The sequence below is a fragment of the Amblyraja radiata genome, chromosome 27 (genome assembly GCF_010909765.2).
Source record: "Amblyraja radiata isolate CabotCenter1 chromosome 27, sAmbRad1.1.pri, whole genome shotgun sequence".
Taxonomy (NCBI): domain Eukaryota; kingdom Metazoa; phylum Chordata; class Chondrichthyes; order Rajiformes; family Rajidae; genus Amblyraja; species Amblyraja radiata.
Window position 1 is genome coordinate 10,379,533 of NC_045982.1, and position 22,377 is coordinate 10,401,909.

General features: G+C 41.4%; 1 protein-coding gene across 1 annotated transcript in view; it reads left to right on the forward strand.

Annotated features, from left to right (window-relative positions):
- The window catches only part of cnksr1 (connector enhancer of kinase suppressor of Ras 1), a 67,096-nt gene extending 46,039 nt beyond the window's left edge, over positions 1 to 21,057 (forward strand). Inside the window, exons 12-21 of the mRNA XM_033045079.1 lie at positions 4,742 to 4,935; positions 5,811 to 5,841; positions 8,283 to 8,455; positions 10,162 to 10,235; positions 11,256 to 11,327; positions 11,960 to 12,030; positions 14,121 to 14,200; positions 16,016 to 16,151; positions 18,636 to 18,823; positions 18,918 to 21,057. Coding sequence (XP_032900970.1) covers positions 4,742 to 4,935; positions 5,811 to 5,841; positions 8,283 to 8,455; positions 10,162 to 10,235; positions 11,256 to 11,327; positions 11,960 to 12,030; positions 14,121 to 14,200; positions 16,016 to 16,151; positions 18,636 to 18,823; positions 18,918 to 19,316 — 1,418 coding nt within the window. The 3' untranslated portion in view covers positions 19,317 to 21,057. The remainder of the gene's footprint in view (positions 1 to 4,741; positions 4,936 to 5,810; positions 5,842 to 8,282; positions 8,456 to 10,161; positions 10,236 to 11,255; positions 11,328 to 11,959; positions 12,031 to 14,120; positions 14,201 to 16,015; positions 16,152 to 18,635; positions 18,824 to 18,917) is intronic.
- The last annotated feature ends 1,320 nt before the right edge of the window (positions 21,058 to 22,377 follow it).

Consider the following 22,377-nt stretch of genomic DNA (forward strand, 5'->3'; position numbering starts at 1 on the left):
ACAATTGGCAATAACAGATACCAATCCCCCCATCATCTGTTTTAACGAGGGTTTACTGTATATAGCTATAGTACTCTGTATAAGAGAGAGATTAGAAGTCTAAGAGCAAAGTAAATCTCAAAGTGCAACTGGTGGCACATTAAAAAGTATGGCAATTTGAAATTGGAGATGCATTTATTCGGATATAAATGATATCTGAGCCGGTAAGGAGGAAAGTATTGTACACTTAGTGGTTGATATTTGGAACTCGCTAACAGAGGAGCTGGTTGAATCAGATACAATTATTATGTTTTCAGAGTTATTTAGACAAATATGTGATAGGCTAAGGTCCTCAAAGTCTACTGAGGTCAATGAGGTCAAATAGGATCAATGTAGATGGGCAATAAAAGTCAACGGGTATGTGGTGAGCCCATTTCTGCGCTATATGACTTTATGACACTATGGCACACCTGGAAATTCATTCCCAGTTTATGAGCAACTGTTTTGTTCCCCATTCCCCCTCTTACTGCCCCCCTCCCCAAGTCCACAACCCCATTGTTAGTTTAAAGCCTTGTCTATAATAGTTGACGTCCAAACCGTTGGTACACTTGTCCTAATTCAGTTTGCGTGGATCCCATCCCATTGGATTAGATTATTTCCCCAAACCTGCTCGAGTAATTTAATTAAAGTTTCTGGGGACATTTGAGTATGTATTTGCACAACAGTTGAGGGAGATTCTGTGGATAATAGACAATAGGTGCAGGAGTAGGCCGTTCGGCCCTTCGAGCCAGCACCACCATTCAATGTGATCATGGCTGATCATCCCCAAATGTGGTGGATTTGAATTTTCAGATGATCATCCTAACGTATGAGGTCAGTTTACAAAATAAAAGTGGGATTTAGGATACAGACTTGCATGGATTGAAAATTGGTTGAGTGAAGGAAACAAAAGGAATAATGCAAGACTGGTTTAGTTCAAGATAGACACAAAAAACTGGAGTAACTCTGGTTTTGATCAGACTGAAGAAACATCTCAGCCCAAAGCATCACCTTTTTCTCCAGAGATGCTGTTTGACTCATTGAGTTACTCCAGCTTTTTCTGTCTATCTTCTGTTTAAACCAGCATCTGCAGTTCCTTCCTACACTAGTTTAATGTTCAGTTCAGTTTAGAGATGCATCAGCCTACCAAGTCCACACTGACCATCTCCCCTCCCACCCCACCGTGTGAATGGTCCCTTTTACCAAAGTGGCTGGTACCTGAGTGCTGGAACTGTCATCTGTTGCCTGTTAGACTGAGCAGGGTATTATTTGGCTTTTGCTGCAGGCCAGCATGAGCTGTTCTTCAAGGCAATTGTTGATGGAAATGCTGAATCGTGTGCAGACAGCACCAATCCTGATCTCGTGATCAAAAGCAAAACCATCAAAAGGCACGTGAAAGCAGCTGGGCCAAAAAATCTGTTATAGAATCGATGAATCATGAAAGAGTTCTCTACAGGAGGCAATTTAGCCTATCATGCCTTTGATGGCTCTTTGCAATAACTGTACAATTACTCCCACTCACCTGCTCCTTCCCTCAGCCCTGCACATTTCATCTTTTCGTGTCGATAACAAATTACCTTCTGAAGAATTATGATGAATCTGCATCCACCTCTCTTTCAGGGAGTGCACACAAGGGCAGGACTCCTCATTATGTAAAATATTCTCCTCTATTTCTTTGCTTTGTTGCAAATTATCTTAAATCTGACCTGTGGTTATTATTCCACTATCATTGTGTCCACTAGAGTGCCAACCTGTGAGGCACTCTTAAGACAGCTGATGTTTAGTTTTATGTGTCGCCTGGACAAATCAGAGAACCACATAATTGAAGCCCTAGTCAGCCCTCTGAAAAGCTGCTATAGATTCACTTCTAGGCTAAGACGGCATTGGTGCAATAGCTTATATATATTTTAGGCTAATATGCAATTTTTTAATGTATCTTTGTAATTCTTTGTACTGTTTGATGTGTTATATGGACCTGTGTCTGAAATAAAGCTTTAATAATAATTCCATTTTTATTACATAAATTAGCATTGTATTTTTCTAGAATTCTGTCCAAGAGATGATTTGATCAAAGTTTCAAAACTATTTGGGGCAATGGAGCGAAATGGTTTCCATTTGGTTCAGGAGTGGCAGACTTGAGGCCAGATTCTTAAACATTGGAACCACACTTTCAGGAGAACTGTTATTACAAACTTTCCACATAGAACAGTACAGCACAGGAACAGGCCCTTCAGCCCACAATGTCATGATTTCAGTCTGCCTGCATGTGGTCTATTTCCCTGCTACTTCATGTACCTGTCTAATGTCTGATGGAAAAAGGACCTGACTCTCGACCCTGTCTGTGCTCCTCATAATTTTGCCTACTTTTATCAGGTTACTCTTCAGCCCCCAATGTGCCAGAAAAAATAATCAAAGTTTGTCCAACCTCTCCTTTAGAACTTGAATCTTAAATCCAAGCAACATCATGCTGAACTACTTCTGCAGTCTCTCCAAAGTCACCATCTCCTTCTTATAACATGGCCATTACTACACACAATGCCGTTCTATCATAATGCATGTTTCCATAGCATGAATTGGATAAAATGCGATTGATTAAATGGGGAGTGCTATTTGTATTGTGTAGGAAGGAAGTTTTCCTCTCCCTTAACTCTGTCTGAAGAAGAGTCTCAACCCGAAATGTCGCCAGTTCCTTTTCCCCAGAGATGCTACCTGACCCGCTGAGTTACTGCAACATTTTATGTCTATCTTCAGTGCTATTTGTATTGTGCAGGCCAAATTGGTTGTAACACGAGCTTGATCAGGAACGAGAGAACCACTTAAAACCTACTTTGTAAATTGCCCAGCAGTAAAAATAACTCGTTGCCTCGCCAATAGTCTGTCTGTCCTTTCCTTCTTTGTGTTTAAATTGTATGTGTTAAATGTATGTTTTAGTGTTCTTTAGCTTGTTTTATTTGGGGGGGGGGGGAACTTTTCCGTATCGTATCTCCGTCCGCATTGCTGCCTAACTTCGAGGAGTTGGCCACCCTTGGAGACCAATTTTGAGAGCTCCATCATGGTCACCTGCGGACTTAACATCACGGAGCCCGCGATCCCTTTATCAGGGGTTGATCTACAGCTCCAACCGTGGGTGCTTGCAGATTTATGCCCCTGTCCCACTTAGGAAACCTGAACAGAAACCTCTGGAGACTTTGCGCCCCACCCAAGGTTTCTGGAGGTTGCAGGTGGTTGCCGGAGGTTGCAGGTAGTGGAAGCAGGTAGGGAGACTGACAAAAACCTCCGGGAACCGCACGGAAACCTTGGGTGGGGCGCAAAGTCTCCAGAGGTTTCCGTTCAGGTTTCCTAAGTGGTACAGAGGCATAAGCATCACGGATTTATTATATGGTATTTATATGTGCATCATAAAGTATTGAACCATTGGAAAATCTTGGTTCTGATTAGCATGCGTAATCTGTTTTAAAACAAAATCTTGCTCTGTTTCCAAAATGTTTGTCGCACCTGATTTATTCAGATTATGTTTGCTGAAGTGCAGTAATAAGAAAGATCATGTCCAAAAAAACGGATTAAAAAAAAATTCCAATTTATCTTTCAAGAGCTAAGAGGTCAGTAAACACGAATCGAGTGTAGGGCTTCTGTGAAGTAATTTTTTGTTGCTTGGGTCCTTTTTACGTATGCCTGTTATTATATTTTTCCTGAAACCTATCTGGGCTATTCTTTGTCCTTCTGCTGCCTCTTCTGGCATGACATCATTAACACACAAGAACAAGCATTATCTAACATAGAAAATAGGTGTTGGAGTAGGCCATTCGGTTCTTCGAGCCTGCACCGCCATTCAATATGATCATGGCTGATCATCCAACTCAGCATCCCATACCTGCCTTCTCTCCATACCCCCTGATCCCTTTAGCCACAAGGGCCACATCTAACTCCCTCTTAAATATAGCCAATGAACTGGCCTCAACTTCCTTCTGTGGCAGAGAATTCCACAGATTCACCACTCTCTGTGTAAAAAATGATTTTCTCATCTCGGTCCTAAAAGACATCCCTCTTATCCTTAAACTGTGACCCCTTGTTCTGGACTTCCCCAACATCGGAAATAATCTTCCTGCATCTAGACTGTCCAACCCCTTAAGAATTTTGTAAGTTTCTATAAGATCCCCCCTTAATCTTCTAAATTCTAGCGAGTACAAACCGAGTCTATCCAGTCTTTCTTCATATCCTACTCTGTACACATTGTCAGCATCGTGAGCACGTAGATTTTCACCTTCACAAAATTACATTCAAGATGGTAAAAGTGAAAATACATCACACGTATATACATCTCATTTTTAATACATAATCTTTCCACTAATATTGTCCCAAAAGCTTGCATTTTCATGAGATTTGTTCATTTTCTGACCTTGAGTTTGTAATCTATGATTATCCAAAATATTCCACTGCAGTTAGTATTAAATGGACTCTCGTTGTCCAGTATAGTCAGCATTTGAACGGGTTATGAAAAGAGACAGGAATGTTATAATAACTTGGCCTTTTATATAAGAATGATGCGTTGCTATTGCAGAGCATGTCGCTCCTGTTCCATTAAACCTCCTTCATAAGAACTGAGCAAATAATTTAAAATTTGTGTTATTCAATATATATTTGAAAGTCCAATGCATCTGGTGTAAGGGTATTTTTCAATGTTATTTAAACACTGTTCACATCATGGTATATTGTGATATTTCAGGTGAGGATATACAGGAAGCCAGTCAATTTTCAGAAGAGGGAACTACAGGTGAAAGAGGGGAGCTTGTTACTGATGGTTCACCAATTTCACAATCTCCAAGAGTTACTGAGCCTCACAAAGTTGAAGATGGAATGAAATATTATCCTGAGTATGAAGCAATGCCCGGATCAGCATCAACAGATGATGCCAGAGCAGTGAGTGCCAGGTGTTGTTTTGAGGCATTATTTTTTAATGAGATTTGTTCATTTTTAAGCCATTTTCTGTAGGGTGTTTGGGATGCTTGAGAATGTGAGAATAAAATGGTCTTAGTGTGGAATGGTTCTTGATTGATATGGTGGGCTTTAGAGCCCATTTACATGCCCCATGACTCTTATATACTAAGTTGTATGGGCACAAATTGGATTGAGTTTTGTCAGATTTCTCAATACATATTTTAGGTGGCCAGCGAATACTCCTGCTGGTTAGTTTGTTATTGCTTTACAGCACTCCTTTCTTTTTATTAATAACTTCCACGTTGTTGGTTAAGCAGCATATCTTGGTATTAATGCCCTGCCTGAATGACTTCCCACCCCCACCCCCCCCCCCCCCAGCAACTCTTCTCTGCGCTATTGCCCCTGGGACATTCCCAGCTTCTACTCGGTTGTAAATTTGAAACTGAAGGTGGTGAAAGCTCAACGAGTAGGGGTGGCACAGTGGCAGAGTTGCTGCCTTACATTGCAGAGACCCGGGATGGATCCTGACCAGGGGTGCTGTGTGCGTAGAGTTTGTACGCTCTCCCTATGATTCATTGTGTATTCTTCGGGTGCTCAGGTTTCCTCCCACATTATAAAGATGTGCAGGGTTGTGGGTTAATTGGCTTTGGTAAGTTGTGAAAAAAAGTGGCCCTAATATGTGGTGTTCGTGTATGGGGTGATCGCTGGTCAGCGCGGATTCAGTGGACTGAAAGGCCTGATTCTGCGCTGTATCTCTAAAGTCTAAAGAATTGGACAGCTGGGAATGCTTGAGACCCAGTGCAGGTCTCGTTGATGTGGTTGTTGCAACTCTTTTCACAAATTTTATTTTATTTCAGATCCAATTGCGCAACAGACGGAAGAAAAAGGGTGAGTACAAGTTATTTTATCTAAAGCTTTCTGCTCCTAGACCTTTGCCCACTTTCATCAACTGAAGGAAACCAACCCATGAGCCCTGCTGTCGTTGACAATACTGTACACACGTGAGGAAAAGCCAAAAGCTTGCGTACTGTCTGATTCATCTCTAACTCATTACTTGCATTTGACTTTGTCTTTCTGCTAACTGGTTAGCACGCAACAAAAAGCTGTTCACTGTACCTTGGTACACGTGACAATAAACTAAACTGAACTGGCTTCATTGTACGTCGATATAGTATATGATTTGATTGGATAGCCTGCAGAAGAAAGCTTTTCACTGTAGCTCGGAGCATGTGACAATAAACCGAAAGCTAAATCGTGGAAGAGTGCACACCCTTTTATGGTATTCCATGCACTGTATGATACTGCCTAATAATGCTACTGAGTTGTTTAATTTGACGGGTCTTCATTGTGGTACTGGATTGCACAGAGGATACTGATCACTGTGGTACTGAGTTGTAATGACTGATTCACTGTGGTACTGAGTTGTAATGACTGATTCTTCTTGTTATGAACTTGGACTGCTGATGGAAAGAAGATTGGATAGAGAGCATGGGTGAAGGGAGTAGCATTGCAAATACTCAACACTGACTCTGGAAGCACATGAGCCTCATGACATCAGGTTGAATGTAGCCAAGGAAACTTCTTGATAGTTATTACCTAACTGCTCTCCTTGCGTAGAGCATAGAATAGTATCTCTATATAATATCTCTCTATCCCTCCCCACCCAAGTCGCATGAGCTTCTCATTTTCACCCAACAAACAGCTAACAATGGCCTGTTTCCTTTATCATCATTACTTTTTTTGCATATCTTTCATTCATTGTTCTTTTATCTCTCCACAACCGTCTAAATCTCTCATTTCCCTTATCCCTAACCAGTCTGAACAAGGGTCTCGACCTGAAACATCACCCATTCCTGTTCTCCAGAGATGCTGCCTGTCCCACTGAGTTACTCCAGCTTTTTGTGTCTATCTGTAGAATAATACAGCACAGGGACGGGCTCCTTGACACACAATGTACATGCTGAACATGATGCCGTGAAACACATCTCTTCTGCCTGCACATGATCCATTCCCACATTCCACTCCACGTGTCTATCTGAAATCTTCCAAAACGCCCCTACCATATCTGCCACCACCACCACCACCGTTGCCATAGTGTTCCAGGCGCACACCACTCTGTGTAAATACAAAAAAACACTTGTTGCACATATCTCCTTTTAACTTTTCCCTCTCACCTTAAAGCTATGCCCTTTAGTCTTTGATATTTCCATGCTGGAAATACTCAGCTAATGAATTGCTATCATAGTACTAGGGCATGATAAAAGGCCCTTTGGCTCAACTTGCCTATGCCGACCAAGATGCCCCATCTACATTAGTCCTGTCTGTCCGCGTTTGGGCCACATTCCTCTAAACCGTTCCTACTAATGTCCCATCCAAATGCATGTACCCGTGTATGTTCCATGCTGGACACTGCTTCAAAGGTAGTCGGAGTAAGGAATGAACTGGGTGGGTAGCTTCCACAGTTTTCACTATGAGAAACTCTGTAGCACCACTACCAATAAACTGGTGGAATTTTGAGGTGTTGGCATTGGACCAGGTTTATGAAAAGTGGTCAGAAAACAAACAGAAAAACCCTGGTCTTCGCCAATCTACCCAATGTCCAATGTAGTGTCAGTTGCAGTTGTAGTGACCATCATATGCATCTTGTGTAGTCAGAATGTGGCATTAATCCCCCCCCCCCCCCAGGCCATGAGACTGCTGAACGAGGACTGAGTGTCGCCGCCCCCCCCCCCCCAGCCCCCCAATGACCAAACCCTCCCCACCCTCCTCACCAGCACCTCACCAGCACCTGCACCTCCGCCCAAACCCCCCGCCCCGCCTCGCCACCATCAAACACACACACACACACGCACACACACGCACACGCACACACACACACACAGACACACACACAGACACACACACACACACAGACACACACACACACACACACACACACACACACACACACACACACACACACATGGGACTGAACTGGATGGAACATGCTGTCATCACAGGTGTTCCACGGCACTTGTCACTTTGCTTGTAACAGCACTACTTGTTATGTGTTATATGTGGGGATTGTTTTATGTGGGTTATGTGGTATCTATGGGGTACATATTTATTATGTATTATATGTGGGTATTGTATTATGTGGGTTATGTGTAAGTGGGGAACCATGCACAACTGGACAGGCACTTAAGCATTTCACTACTGGTTATACCTGTATAATTGAGTATGTGACCAATAAACTTAAACTTAAAAACTTAAAACTTAACTTAATCTTCTACCAGGAATGTTCCTGATTTATTTTTCCTTCTCTCTCTCTCTCTCTCTCTCTCTCTCAGGGATTGCATCTAAACTGAGTCGCAGACGGATTTCATGCAGGGACCTCGGTTTGGGAGAATGTTATGGCTGGCTTTGGAAAAAGAAGGAGCATAGTAGATTCATGAGCCAAAAATGGAAGCGCTGCTGGTTTGTCCTGAAGGGGCACACCCTATACTGGTACAACAGTGAGAACGTGAGTGTACAGGAAGGTGTCACATTTTGGAGGCCTTCCTGCAGGCATCACCTGTGCTGGGACTGTTGGGGAGATTCCAATGCAAATTTACAGGTAGCAAAACTGTGTGCCTCAAACCAGAACAAATCCCGACCAGAACAAATCCATCTTCATGTAGATACAATTTTTCATTACTTCAGGAGGTCCCAAAGTGCTTAACAGTCTATTGAAATGTTATCACAGTTGCAGGAAATGAGACAACCTGTTTGTATACAGCAACATCCTTGCAGAGTGATGTGACAATGTTGAAATAACTTGTTTTTGTCATGATGATTGAGAGATGGTGCTCTGGTTAATGTTTAATCCAGAAGATGGCAATTTTAACAAAATAACCTCTTTGCACAGCTTTGAAGCATTCGCCGATATTTAAAAAAATGTTAATCTTAAAGTCAGCGAAGTCAGTAAGTTAAAATGAATTTTCAGCTGCCTGCTGCCAATTCCACTGAGGCATGTGACTCATTCAGGAGTTAGTTTATCCAGAAGTTGGATCTCTAACCTCCCACTTCGTACATTGCTACTGACCTTTAAATGGTGTTTTGTTAACGTTTAAACTGGAAGATTCATTATTTATCTTCACCTAATTTGGTTTGTTAGTAAATCCAGATAACCACAGGGGCTCTCTGTGTCTGTATATTCAAATAGGAGAATGTGAATGGGACTATGTCTGAAGGCTTTATCAACACAGCAGACGATAGTCCTAACGATTATCTCTTGTGCATTGGTTTCGTAAAAGTAAACCTTGAGCAAAAAAATAAGAAACCAAGTCAACAGACACTAATGCTCAACTCTGTTACTGAATAATTTGACAAATATTGCTCCCTTATGAACCTGCTGGTGACCAGCTGGTGCTGGGATCCACAGTCAGGAGAATGGGCGGGCAGACCGTGGAGGGCGGCACAGTGGCGCAGCGGTAGAGTTGTTGCCTTACAGCGAATGCAGCGCGGAGACCCGAGTTCGATCCCGACTACGGGCGCTGTCTGTACGGAGTTTGCACGTTCTCCCCGCGACCTGCGTGGGTTTTCTCCGAGATCTTCGGTTTCCTCCCACACTCCAAAGACGTACAGGTTTGTAGGTTAATTGGTTTGGCAAATGTAAAAATTGTCCCTAGTATCTCTAATGGGTCGAAGGGGGCTGTTTCCGCGCTGTATCTCTAAACTAAACTAAACTTAAAAAGACATGACCCAGAATACCTGATCTTTTCCCTGTCTTTCAGCCTCTGATCTGTAGCTTGCTCACAACATTATTAGAGTGATGAGGTCATTGCAGTCACTGGCCACACCCAAGGCTGGAACTGCCTCGTACCCTGTCGCTGTTTGTGGCTTTGCCACTTGTGTCATGAACTCTTTTCCATCACCACCTGAGCTTATGTTATTGTTTTAATTTTCCCCTTTATTTGCTGACGGGATATACTCGATGCAGTTGATGTGCAGGGGTAAGTGGTCAAATTTGCAGGGTCTTTCTTGCACTGAGGTGGAAAGAGTATTTTGTGTGGATTGTGGAATGCTTTTCATTCTGGGAACATGGGGAATGAACATTTGTGCTGATACAACTCAGACAGACTGCTGTCTGAACTTTAGGACTAAAAATGGAGATGATAAACGAGTCTCTAAATTAGTGTCTGTGTGAATGTCTTGATGAATCATTTGCTGTTTTATGGCTTCTGGTAGGATGAGAAAGCTGAAGGATTAATCAAATTGTCGTCGTACACTGTGGAGGCAGCTGGAGAGCACAAGAGGAAATTGTAAGTGTCTGAGAACCAGCAGACTTCACCAACATTACACGTTGACGATGTCCATGTATGTGAGCTAGGGGAAGTTGGGGCCAATGGATGGGGGAAAAATGATTGGATGGAGAATACCACTCCAGCACTGTTGTAAATTTGGATCGGCTCTGGCAGGGGATTGAGTTTTCTTGACCACAACTTTTAGATACCTTAGAAGAAGGGCAACAAAATGATTTCAGTATGCGAGAGAGGATTTCACTAAACCTATACAACACTACCACATTAATGCTGAATTGAGAAAACGTGAGTTTGCTTGCATCTATGTGGATTGTAGAATTTGGATGGTATTTACTTCCTGACTGATTTCTCGTATGCTCTGCCCTGGAGACTATTTAAAAAAAAATTTAAAAATTCTTAAACCGATACATGTATCCAAAGTTAACGCTGAACTGTAAAGAGTAACAAAGTTTACAACTCAACATCTGGCCTGTCTTGACGTGGCTTATCTCGGCTATCAGGGCAGGGAAGCGGAATACAATTGTGTATGTTTGCTCTCCTGCCGATCCCTATTCTACTCTTCATTGGTCTACATGTTTATCCGTGTAAAGATTATGACCAATTTCCCTTTCAGTTTTACGATTCGCTGCATGAAGGAAATCTCATTTCCTCCACCACCTTTTGCCCAATTATCCCTAAGCTGTCATTGGATCATGAGGGATATTTCTCTCTTTACTCAAACACTCATTTGGAACTCATTAAATCCCATCACCCTGCAATCATGCCTCATTCCTCAACCTTTTTTGCTCTGAGAAGAAGAATCTGTATGTAGACTTCAGAATGTTTTTTAATATATACACATATACACCCACTCGTAGGTTGATTGTGTGGGGATAGGGCATGCTGATAACGATTCTGACTCTGTGATAACTAAACATTGAAAGAAGTCTCACTTTTTGAGCAGATGCACAAGAATATTCTCTACCTGAGATGGTAAAAGAATGCATTTCCCTCTAATTATTCTCTTCTGACCCTCTCTAGTGTCTTCCAGCTTTGTCATCGCAAGTTCAAGTCTTTTGTGTTTTCAGCAGACAATGTGGATGAAATGAGGAAGTAAGTCATTACTTACATTGGGATCCTGAATAAGCTAGTGATATTATTGCAGGTACTTTAATGCATTTTGTAAATGTGCATATTAACTCACTGAGAAATAATTGTTCTCCAGTTCTCTGTCCAAGTAGTTGAAGAGGCAAGTAAGATTTGTTACCATTTGTTACCAATTTTGTTAGCCCTTGCTGTCTCCTCCCCTTCCTCAGCCCTCGGGCTGTCTCCTCCCTTCCCGCAGCCTTCGGGCTCCTCCTGCTCCTTTTTCCTTTCTTCTCCCCGCCCCACCCCCCATCAGTCTGAGGAATGGTTTCGGCCCGAAACTTTGCTTATTTCCTTCGCTCCATAGATGCTGCTGCACCCGCTGAGTTTCTCCAGCATTTTTGTGTACCTTTGATTTTCCAGCATCTGCAGTTCCTTCTTAAACACAAGTAACTTTTGTTCTCTGATGCAGTCTGCCTGGAAATTTTGTCCTGTGATGTGAGGGTAGAGTTTTAGATCCCCTCAAATCTGTGTTCAGGAACATAATGTCTGTTATTGCTAATACACTATAATTTGTGGATGATGCATCGGTGATTGCCCTTTGTTGCTCATTGCAGTCTGTTGTATCTCTGGTTCTGAAGTTTCATTTATTTCTGTAGGTGGATTAACAGCATCATCAGTGCCGTCCAAAAATACAAAACCGAGAAACATTATGAAAACAAAGAAGAAGGTGAGAACATTCCCACTCCAACTCTGCGTAGACTCAAAAGTGTGTCGGGGACAGGGGGATCCCCTTCTTGCACACCCATCATTGCCACAACCAATACTGTGCGACTTGAGAAGCAAGTACCAATAAAATGTGCTGGGGATCATGCCCTGGATATTCTATAAACCTAGTGAAAAATAATTTGACCATGAATATTGTGTTCTAGCAGCCCCTCCTTGGTAAGCAGCAGTGTTACTAATTTTCCCTAAATACAAGATGAGCTTGCTGCTGCCTTTATGGATAACTATTCAACACTGTTTGGTATTGAAACATGGAGCACAAGGACCCCTGACCTCGCCTTCTGACTGCACTGAGTTGGCTAGTTGTGAAACAAGGTGGATAGTGTCTTCTGTGTTTCAGTTTTGTATTGGGGTTGGGGTGAGACAAGTTAGATGGAGAGTGGGGTGAAGGCCAGCACTTCTGCCTGAGTTTGGTGATCCCTGCAGAAAAAACCCATGTGTGGATGTCAGGTTGTCAGAGAAGTGAAAGTGATCCGAGTTTAGCTGTGACGGTAGAGAAGAATGCTGGAGGAACCATCACTCTGCTGGTCAAAGTAAACTACTTTTGCTACAAGTGGATTACAACAGAAGGGAAGTTAACAAATGTACACAAATACTCCTCATGGCATAAAGATGAGCAGCATTGTAAACAGTGTAGGTGGAAATGAAAAAAAAATATTAATCGTATGTTAAAAGATTTAACAATTGGGCAAAGTTGTGCAAATGAAACACAATGTGGACAAATGTCAAGTTATCCCCTCTGAACCAAAAAAACTGGCCAGAACACATTTAAACTGCGGAAGGCTACAAACAATGAACATTCAAAGAGAGTCATTGCATTACTATTGATTTCCCTGGAGTTCAGCAAGATTATTGGTTGACTTGGTTGAAGATTTCATACTATTAAGAGAAATTTATAGTCGGAGAAACTGACTGGGGAGTTAAAAGCATAATCCGAAAAAACTAGAGCCAACATTTTCAAGAATGTATTTATGAAGTTCTCCGTGTGAATGGAAGTAGAAATTTGTTAACTGTCGCAAACTGCAAATGACACTGGGTCATTTTTTAATTTAAATTGAAGGTTATATGACTTTAGGTCCGAGATGATGGGATCAAGATAATCTTATTTAATGATTCATGCACATGTACAAAACTGAGAAACATTATGAAAACAAAGGTGAGAGAATTCCTGCTCCACCTCTGCATGTACATCGGGTCAGTGAAATTCTTTGTTTTGCATACAACACACAAAATATGCAAACAGTCGCCACGTATAGGACTCCGACAAAGTTACATAAGTACTCATTATAGTCCCGATGGTCCCTCTTAGTTCTCTCGGCGGCGCCGCTGCCCCCCCCCCCCCCCCCCCCCCACCCCGACCGCTGGCATTTGGAGCTTGAGGCCCGTCCTCGGCCGACCACCACCAGGTCCTCCCTTGGATGGCTCTGCGGCTCTCTCTCCTGGAGCTTTCCAAACTGCAGAACAAAAGGGCTGCATGGCTCACTTCTCTTCCTATGTCCCCATCAACTGATGTAGTACTTGTAACACAGGAAGACATCCTAAGATCCCACAGGTAATAACTGATCAGTAACAGCCAGCATTCAAACAATGGCATTTATTTCCATATTTCTCTCATGGGGAAGCCAGGGTGTCAACTTAATTTCTTATCCAAAATATTCCACCTTTGTCGGTGTGTTCCTTCCTTATTTTTACATGGAGAGTCATCCCTACTTAATTGCACATCTCTGGAGCAGATTTTAAACTCTTGATTTTCTAATCAAGAGATACAAGATCTTGTATTCATGTCCTTAAGCAGCATTATATCTATACAATCCAGATGCATCGATTTATTTATTTTAATTAAATTTTAATTACGACCTATTTCGCTGCAGCTGGAATGATTTTTCGCTTGTTGCTGTAATACATGTAAGCTGCCACTGGAGAGGGATGTAATACCATTGATTCTAAATGCATCCAAACTTCGTGCCCCAATTTTAATTTCAAAAATGTCATGCTGCTTAGTTTTCTGTTAAACTAAATGCTGTTCTGCAACAGATTGCTGGAGTGAGACAGAGACAGAAGAATGCGATGATTCTCCAGATGTTCCTTCTGCTTCCAGGGCTAAGTCCTACCCCGTGAGTACTGACAAAATAGGATTGAAGAGGGCCAGAAATTGTATTAGCATTGCGGTAATATGGCCGTGAGTGTGAATGGTGCTGGGATGAATGTAAGAGTTGCTGGGGAAGCAAGTTAAAGTTACAGGTTAGAGAACATCTGGGCTATATGTGGAATCCCAATTATTAGAGCTCCATCAAACTGATACATCCCCTGAATCTTAGCAATTTTAATGGGTTAAATTTTCAAGCTTCCCTTTCCTGTTTAACTTTTCTTAAACTCCCTTTTCAGTGTTGGGCATATTAATTGTCGGGGTTTTGATGTACAGGTGTTAACTCCTCTCCAATACCTCACCAACATGACTATGTGTGATTCCACACAGAGAGTGTTGACCAGATGTCCAGCTGCAGGTCTGATAACGTGGCCCTGTCTGACTACTCACCAGGGAGCATTTTTCCATTAGTCACTGGTTACTAGTCGGGAATAGAATCCCTATCAAACTGCTCACCCATTGCTTCAAAGATGGTTGTTGAAAGGTGAACATAGAACTGTACAGTACAATGTCTGAGCTGAACGTGATGCCAGGACCAGGTCTTATCTGCCTGCACATAATCCATATCCGCCCATTCCCTTCATATCCATATGCCTATCCAAAAGTCTCATAAATGCCACTGATAACTGCCTCAACCACCACCCCTGGCAGCACATTGCAGGCACTCAACCCTCTGTATGTAAAATTAAAAAATGCCTGTACAAATCTCTTAAACGTTGCCCCTCTCATCTTTATGCCCCTGTCCCACTTAGGAAAGCTGAACGGAAACCTCTGGAGACTTTGCGCCCCACCCAAGGTTTCCTTGTGGTTCCCGGAGGTTGCAGGTGGTTGCCGGAGGTTGCAGGTAGTTGAAGCAGGTAGGGAGTGACAAAAAACCTCCGGGAACCGCACAGAAACCTTGGGTGGGGTGCAAAGTCTCCAGAGGTTTCCGTTCAGGTTTCCTAAGTGGGACAGGGGCATTTGATATTTCCATCCTAGGAAAATAGTTCTGACTATCTACCCAATCTATGCTTCTCATAATGTTATATATTCTATCAAGTCTCTCCTCAACCTCCGATGTTCCAGAGAAAACAATCCAAGTCTGTCCAACCTGTCCCTGTAACCCCCTAATCCAGGCAACCTCCAATGCACACTCTTTCCAAAGCCTCCACATCCTTCCTGTATTGGGGTGACCAGAACTACATGCACTACTGCAAATGCAGCCTAACCAAAGCCCAGTAAAGCTTCATCATGGAGTCCTGATTCTTATACTTGCATGGTTCACAAGTAAACGTCTTCAGTGTGTGCAGGTTGCATCTCATCACGTCAGTAGATCAGAATGCTTGGGTTATCAGGACCAGGATGAGCACAAATAGTGCTCCAATTTTAAGTAAGGATTTCACAGTCAGGGGTGGGGAAAGCCCATAATTGACCTTGGTTGGCCCTGCACTGAAATTCTACTGCACCAGCAAATCTCAGCCAGGGCTCCCTGGCAATCTAACCAAAGGGTTGTTGAATGTATTGGGAGCTTCTTGAAGCATGATTGTCATTTTGAACTGCTCACCTAGCCATTCCATTTTTAAACTCCTTTTGGGGCAGAGATAAGGAAGTTGCAGTGAGAGGATATGGGGAGAGGGAATCCACGAAGGAAGGGAGGTAAGGTGGGTAAAAGGAAGGATTTCGTTGACATCTAAAGGAAATGCTTAAATCATAAGTAGTAATGTCCATGCAGGAATGTTTTGCCACAGATGTAGATAATCAGGTTGTGAATGTCCAGTGCAACCATGTCCCTGTTTGTTTGCAGCTGGCACAGAGGAACAGTGACATTTCTGTCACGGAACAGCTCAGGCAATCAGTGGGTGACTACGTACAAAGTGGACAAGGTGGAGTTCCCAGCAGTGGGCCATCCAGCCCCAGTAAGGAGAAAGAACTGATTTCGGGTAGGAACCGTCAAAAAATCATAAAACAGATACTGAAATTAATGTAGGAAAATATTTAAAGGTAATTAGTGGGAAAATGTGTTGAGACATATGCCTGCACCCGAGTCACAGCCATTTACTGGGTGCGTCTCACTGCTCTCCATTCCAACTTACTGGAGACAAGCTATAACTGATTGCTATAGACAATTCTCATCAGTCCATTTCTTCCTGCATTCCACTGGGTCAGGTAAGTCACCCCTACTGTAAATCACCTAGCCTCTGATTTTCATTATAACAACTATATTAACAAGGTTATTAGTTTTAGGTCAGTGGTGATCCCAAAGGATTGGTGGAAGATGTTCAAAGATGCAAGGCGATTGCAATTGAAAGATAGATGGCTAGCCTCTGTCTCTTGTTAAAAATGGACTTTGAACTTGTTTACTGTAGTTGTGACTTGCCATGCATTAGCCAAGCATAAATCATTTGGTTATCTGAGAAACTGTAAAAGGAATGAAACATTGCAATCATAAACAAAAAATCCTAATTTAAAACGGATAATGTGATGGGTGGAAGGTTATTGATGAAGTCACAGAAAGATGCTATTTCAATGCTTTTTTTCTGAAATTTAGGGTGGTGATAATTAACCTACCCACTGCACCAGGTTTGACTCCAGATAATAATAATAATAATAAATTTTATTTAATGGGCGCCTTTCAGACATCTCAAGGACACCTTACATAGTAATCGGAATAACATATAATCGGAATATAACAAGTAATAAAGACATCACAGAGACACAAATTTAAAAACAGAATTCAATCCAAAAACAGAAAATCAAAAACACAGTGTGAAGAGAGAGCAGCTGCAGCCAAAGCGCGCCAGCGTCCACTCTCCCTTCACGATAGACTCTCCCTTCACGATAGCAGAAAGGTTTCTGACTGCCCTTGATTTCAAATTTACTAGGACTCCATAATACCACTAGATCAAATGCTGGCTTGATGTTGAGAGCATTCACACTCGAACACCATACTGGCTTGAAAATGTTTTGCTGTCCCTTCATCTTCCACTGAATCAAAATCCTGGAAGGACTGTGGTGTGTGTTCATGATAGTGGATCATGAAGTTGGCCCATAGCATTACAGAATGGGCATTAAATGGTGATGTTGCCAGAAATACCAGCATCCCTGGCAGAACTTAATGGAAAAAAATATATAGTAAAGATCAGTAAGGTTGCTCTTATTTGGTTCCACCTTTATCTGGCTCCATTTGTAGCCAGAGTATCTTAGTCATGGTTATTCTAACCTTACTGAGAGCATTTGGCGTCTTCCAAAATAACTGTAATTTGCTGCCACCTCTTCCTGTGCCGATGCTTTCCCTTGTATCAAGAAGGGACTGCGGCAGCTGATATTGCCCCCAATAGGTTTTTTGAGATTCATTGACTGGACTGAAAATGGACTCATTTCAATTGTTGTCATTCGCTGAAGAACACCTTGTTATCAGTCAATAAAAATATGGTATTTGTGAAGCTTGCAAGCTAATTAAAATAAGAACATTAGAATTTTAGAGATAGAAGCATGAAGTCAGAGGGTTCCTCAAGCCTGCTCTGCTATTCAATGAGAACGAGGCTACACTTCCACCGCGTCTATTAAGCCTGCCCTGATCTCAGTTATTGAGTATATTCAAGGTGGAGCATCCACAACCATCTGAAGTAAAGAACACAGATTCACAATGTTTTATGACTTTAAAGTAAGCTTCTCATTCCTAAGTTGTTCTTGGCTTTCCTGCCTGCTTGCAGATATACGCACAGATCTGCCGGCTATTTTAAGCCATCACGCCATTCACAGTGTGTGCTGCCTCCTGCTCCACTAGTAACGGCTCTCACTGTCTCCTACTTAGTTCTCACTATCTTCTGCACTCACCAACGCTCAATCAATGCCACTTTTATTTGCTGATCCACTTTAATCTATTAGTCAATTCTTGGTTTTTGCTGTATCCATTCTCGCCACACCGCCACTGTCTCTATATTTGTGCTCTCGCACCTGTTTTAAGCCCTGCTTTTTATGCCTTAATCTCACTGCCACCCACCTCCTTGCTCTTCCATTATAAATTGCACATTGTTTATTTTTCCACCGCTTTATCAAAAAGTCTCCACTTACTGATCCTGTTTCCATTTTTACCCACCTCTTAACCCGCAACTCTCCATGCTCTGCTCTTGCTGACCTTACCACTTTAACCCATTACTACCTGCAACTCTCATGCAGTCTTTCTGCTCATACTCATTATTACAGTACTAGTAATTAATTATGTAAAATAAACTAACTACTGATATCATCAAACTAAAACTCAACACAAATTAAGACCAAACTTTTGCTCGTCAAACTTTTTTATCAGGTTATATTTGGCTTTAAGGAACATTCCTTTTCCTTGTGCACAACTGTTGGGGATAAGGTATTGTCAATACTGTTTACTGCACAAAACTCACTGATACTTATGTCCATTTACTTAGAACCCAGCCAGAATTCCAATGATGAATTGGAGGTGTTAATGAAAATGTTAGAGCAAGGTGGGCTGTCATTAATCGGCAAAGAACAACCCTTTCGAAAAGATTATCATCAGTCGTTCATCAGACGAAATAAGAACCCAATTATCAATGAGAAAGCACACAATCTCCGAGCTCTTAAGAGCACACTAAAGGCAAGTGTTTAAATCAGTCCCATTGAAGGATTTATCTGCATTTTCTTTCTGTTTTGCTGTTGTGGTCACTAACTGATTATTTGACTATTTTTAGGCTAAAATTGTGGATTTGCAATCAATTAACAAGATCCTGGAGGATCCTCATTTGACAGCAGCAAAGTATAGAGTTTGGAAAGAGGGAAATCAGGAACTGCTTGCAGACATCCAGAAAGCTCGGCAGCTTGCAAAGAAAGGACGGAGAGCGAAAGCTGAACATCCGTCAATTCCTGAACAAGACCTGCAACTGGAAGCCATGGAGAATTCTTTCACTTGGTTTAATACAGGTCAAATATCAGCAGAAACATCCATGTCTGTGTTACATGAACTGGAGGACAACAAAGTTACCTGTTCAGGTAGCACATCTCCGCAATCAGGAACTGGAGAATATGACTGTGAGGAGGGAATGCATACCCAACAGGACTTGGACATTGACAGGATTCAAAGATGTCCTTAATCCTTCTGTAATTTCACATCCAAGCCACTGAATGAATCCCAAAATGAGAGCAGAGCTTGGAATTAGGCACTGTTAATTCGGAAGATGTTTTACCGAAGAGCAAATATGCTAAACTCTTGTTTTTTTTACCATGCACATTGACAAGAAATGTAACCTGTTTTTAAATTTAATTTTAGCAACAAAATTATTCAAATTGGTTAAAAGGGAAGGAAAAGCTATATCTCTGAGTGATTCTGTTGTGTGATTTTTATAAAGAAGCCAAACATTTTATGCACTTACAATAATATATTAGACATGTTTTTAATAATTTCTTTAATATTTGTATGTAACCCAAAATGCATACAAATATAAAGGTTCATCCCTCTAAAAAAATGTCAGACATCTTTTTCCTACATTACATATGTGCTAAACAAAGGGGTCAGAAACAGGCTAGAAATATGTTGGCCTTGTGTGGACACAGCTACACCTAGAACAACAAAGGAAAGTGTTCAATTGCATCAGTCTCCCCTGAATATTTCATTCCATCTTTCACTCCAATCTAGAGATTGTCTGCACTGAATCAAAAATATGTCTGCCGTTTCCTTTTGCAAAATTGATCTTTCCATGTGCATCTATTGTTAAATGTCTCATTCCCATCAATGTTCTCTTTTTCTGACAATGTTTAGAAAAGAAAAGCTTGTTGGTATTTTACTCATCCCGTCTCTCCTATTGTGTTCATGCACAACGGGGTCGTGCACTGTGATTTATTGTTTACCTCAGCTTTAAAATAACTTGATTGATATTTCCTGAGTTTGGGCAATCCTTTTATATGTAGTGACAGTTAATATTTGCTTACGTAGCACACTCGGGCGGTGTTCCAAATCACGCGACTGTGTATATAGATTTGAACACATACTAAAATATTCAGTCATGTCATTCACCTTACATGTACATCTTTGCTGCTGAAGAGTCTACCAAACAACATGGGCAGTGGCTTGAAATTGTGGACAATTTGTTTGCCACTCTTCCCAAAACAAATGCTATTGATTTCTGCCCCATCCCCCTTTATTAATTTATAATGTTGCTATCGGCTTCAGATCATACAGAATCAATTCTGATTAAATTAGATATTAAAATCCTGTTGCAAAACCTTCAATTGATATAAATTCTGGAAAAGTTACTTTGTATTTTGGAATTGGTGTCTGATGTGATCTATATCTCAGTTTGAAAGGGTTTAGGGTTTTTTTTTTTTTAATCCTTTTTCCCACAATAGTCATCTATTCAAACTCTGGTTTATTCTGCTTGACGCCAAATCATTACTATTAACTTCTAATGACACTACAATGTCCAATGTACATGTCTATCAAAGTGCACAAAACTATTACTTTCTAACAGGACACTAAAATGACCAATGTGCACATGCCTTTTCAGTGTCCATAGACTATCTGATAACAGAGAAAATTATAACCTGGCCTGCTCCATCATTTACAGGAACTTCCAGTACATCCTCTGAATTGCAAAATTATTTTCCATCCACAATCCAGCATAGCCAGACAAATCAGAATACTGTGGTAGTCCAGACTGACTATCAGTACAGTTCAAATATCCAACCTAGATTGTTCTTGATCTTATGACTGTGATGTAGATCACCTCTTAACTATTCTTGCTTATCTCTGTAACATCTGTACTTGAATTCCAGATTTTTAAACACGTGGATTATGGAATCTCAATTAATTTAAAAAATAAAATGTTTATTTTAGTGTCTAGCATCCTTTACTTTTAACAGCTATAAGAAAAATAAATCTGCTTTTATTTATATAGATATAGATAGTTGCTCAGATAACTGGCTTGGGGGATTGCAACGGAAACCGATTGAGGACACAGGAAAAAGTTGAGTTCAGAATGTGAGCATTTGAACATCTTGCCGTCAGACCATCGGGAAGCAGACACTTGACAGTAGTAAACCATAGTAGTATTGATGGATAAATAGAGAGAATTGTGTGATGGAGACAAAAGATCTGGAACTGGATGGAGCATGGTGTATGTATTTGGAAATATTATTGAGCCTTTCCATATCATTATCAGCGACTAGAAAATTACTATTTTCACAGCTGATGAGGCTCAAGGTGCAAGGGACTTTGGGTGAGTAAGAGGGGCACAGTTTTGAGTTAGCTGAGGTTTGTGAAAAGTAGTGGAGAAAGCACAAGTTAATTCTTGCAATGTGACTTTAAGTGATGTGGGGTAAAATGCAGAATACATAGGAGTATGAACATAATTTGGCAATGTATTGGAAGTAGTGTAAAAGCTCAACTTTGCATCCATCAAGACAATTACATTCTAGGTCACCAAAGTAGGTAGCTAGGAAACTGATGGAATTGAAGAATGTAAAACTTATCATTGATTTATTTGGACAACAAAAGGTGGAGATTATTCAAGCACTTGGTCTGCTGAGCAGTTGAGAACGGGGCACAATGGTCTCTGCTATAGTACAAACGACAGGGTAAACACTTCAGCTTATTCTAATAGGCATTTATATAAAAAGACCATCCCAGATTTAAGTGGTACTGAAAGTTTTCTGGATGTCAAAATTGACATTTACCAACTTTGTATCGTTTACAGAATTGACGCCCTTGCTTAACACCATTCCGCTGAGTGCTGATTCAACAGAGTGGTGTTGGTCCGGATGTCTGAATATTCGATATGTTTGGGCTGTGGCCTGCAGCCATACAATGGTGACTTTATTACAGCAGTGTGCGAAATGAACCACTGAAGACTGGTGTACAAGAAGGAACTGCAGATGCTGGTTTAAACGGAAGATAGACACAAAATGCTGGAGTAACTCAGCGGGACAGGCATCATGTCTGGAGAGAAGGAATGGGTGACGTTTCGGGTCGAGAGCCTTCTCCAGATGCTGCCTGTCCCGCTGATGGTGTGAAGACTGGTGCTGGATAAACAGGAACGAGAGGGGTGGCTATTCATCATCGAAACATTAGTACTGGCAATAACTGGCCCATGTAATGACTGTAAATCCTATGGTCTCTCTCACAATATCCATTTGACATCAAATTTGCTGACTTCCTCT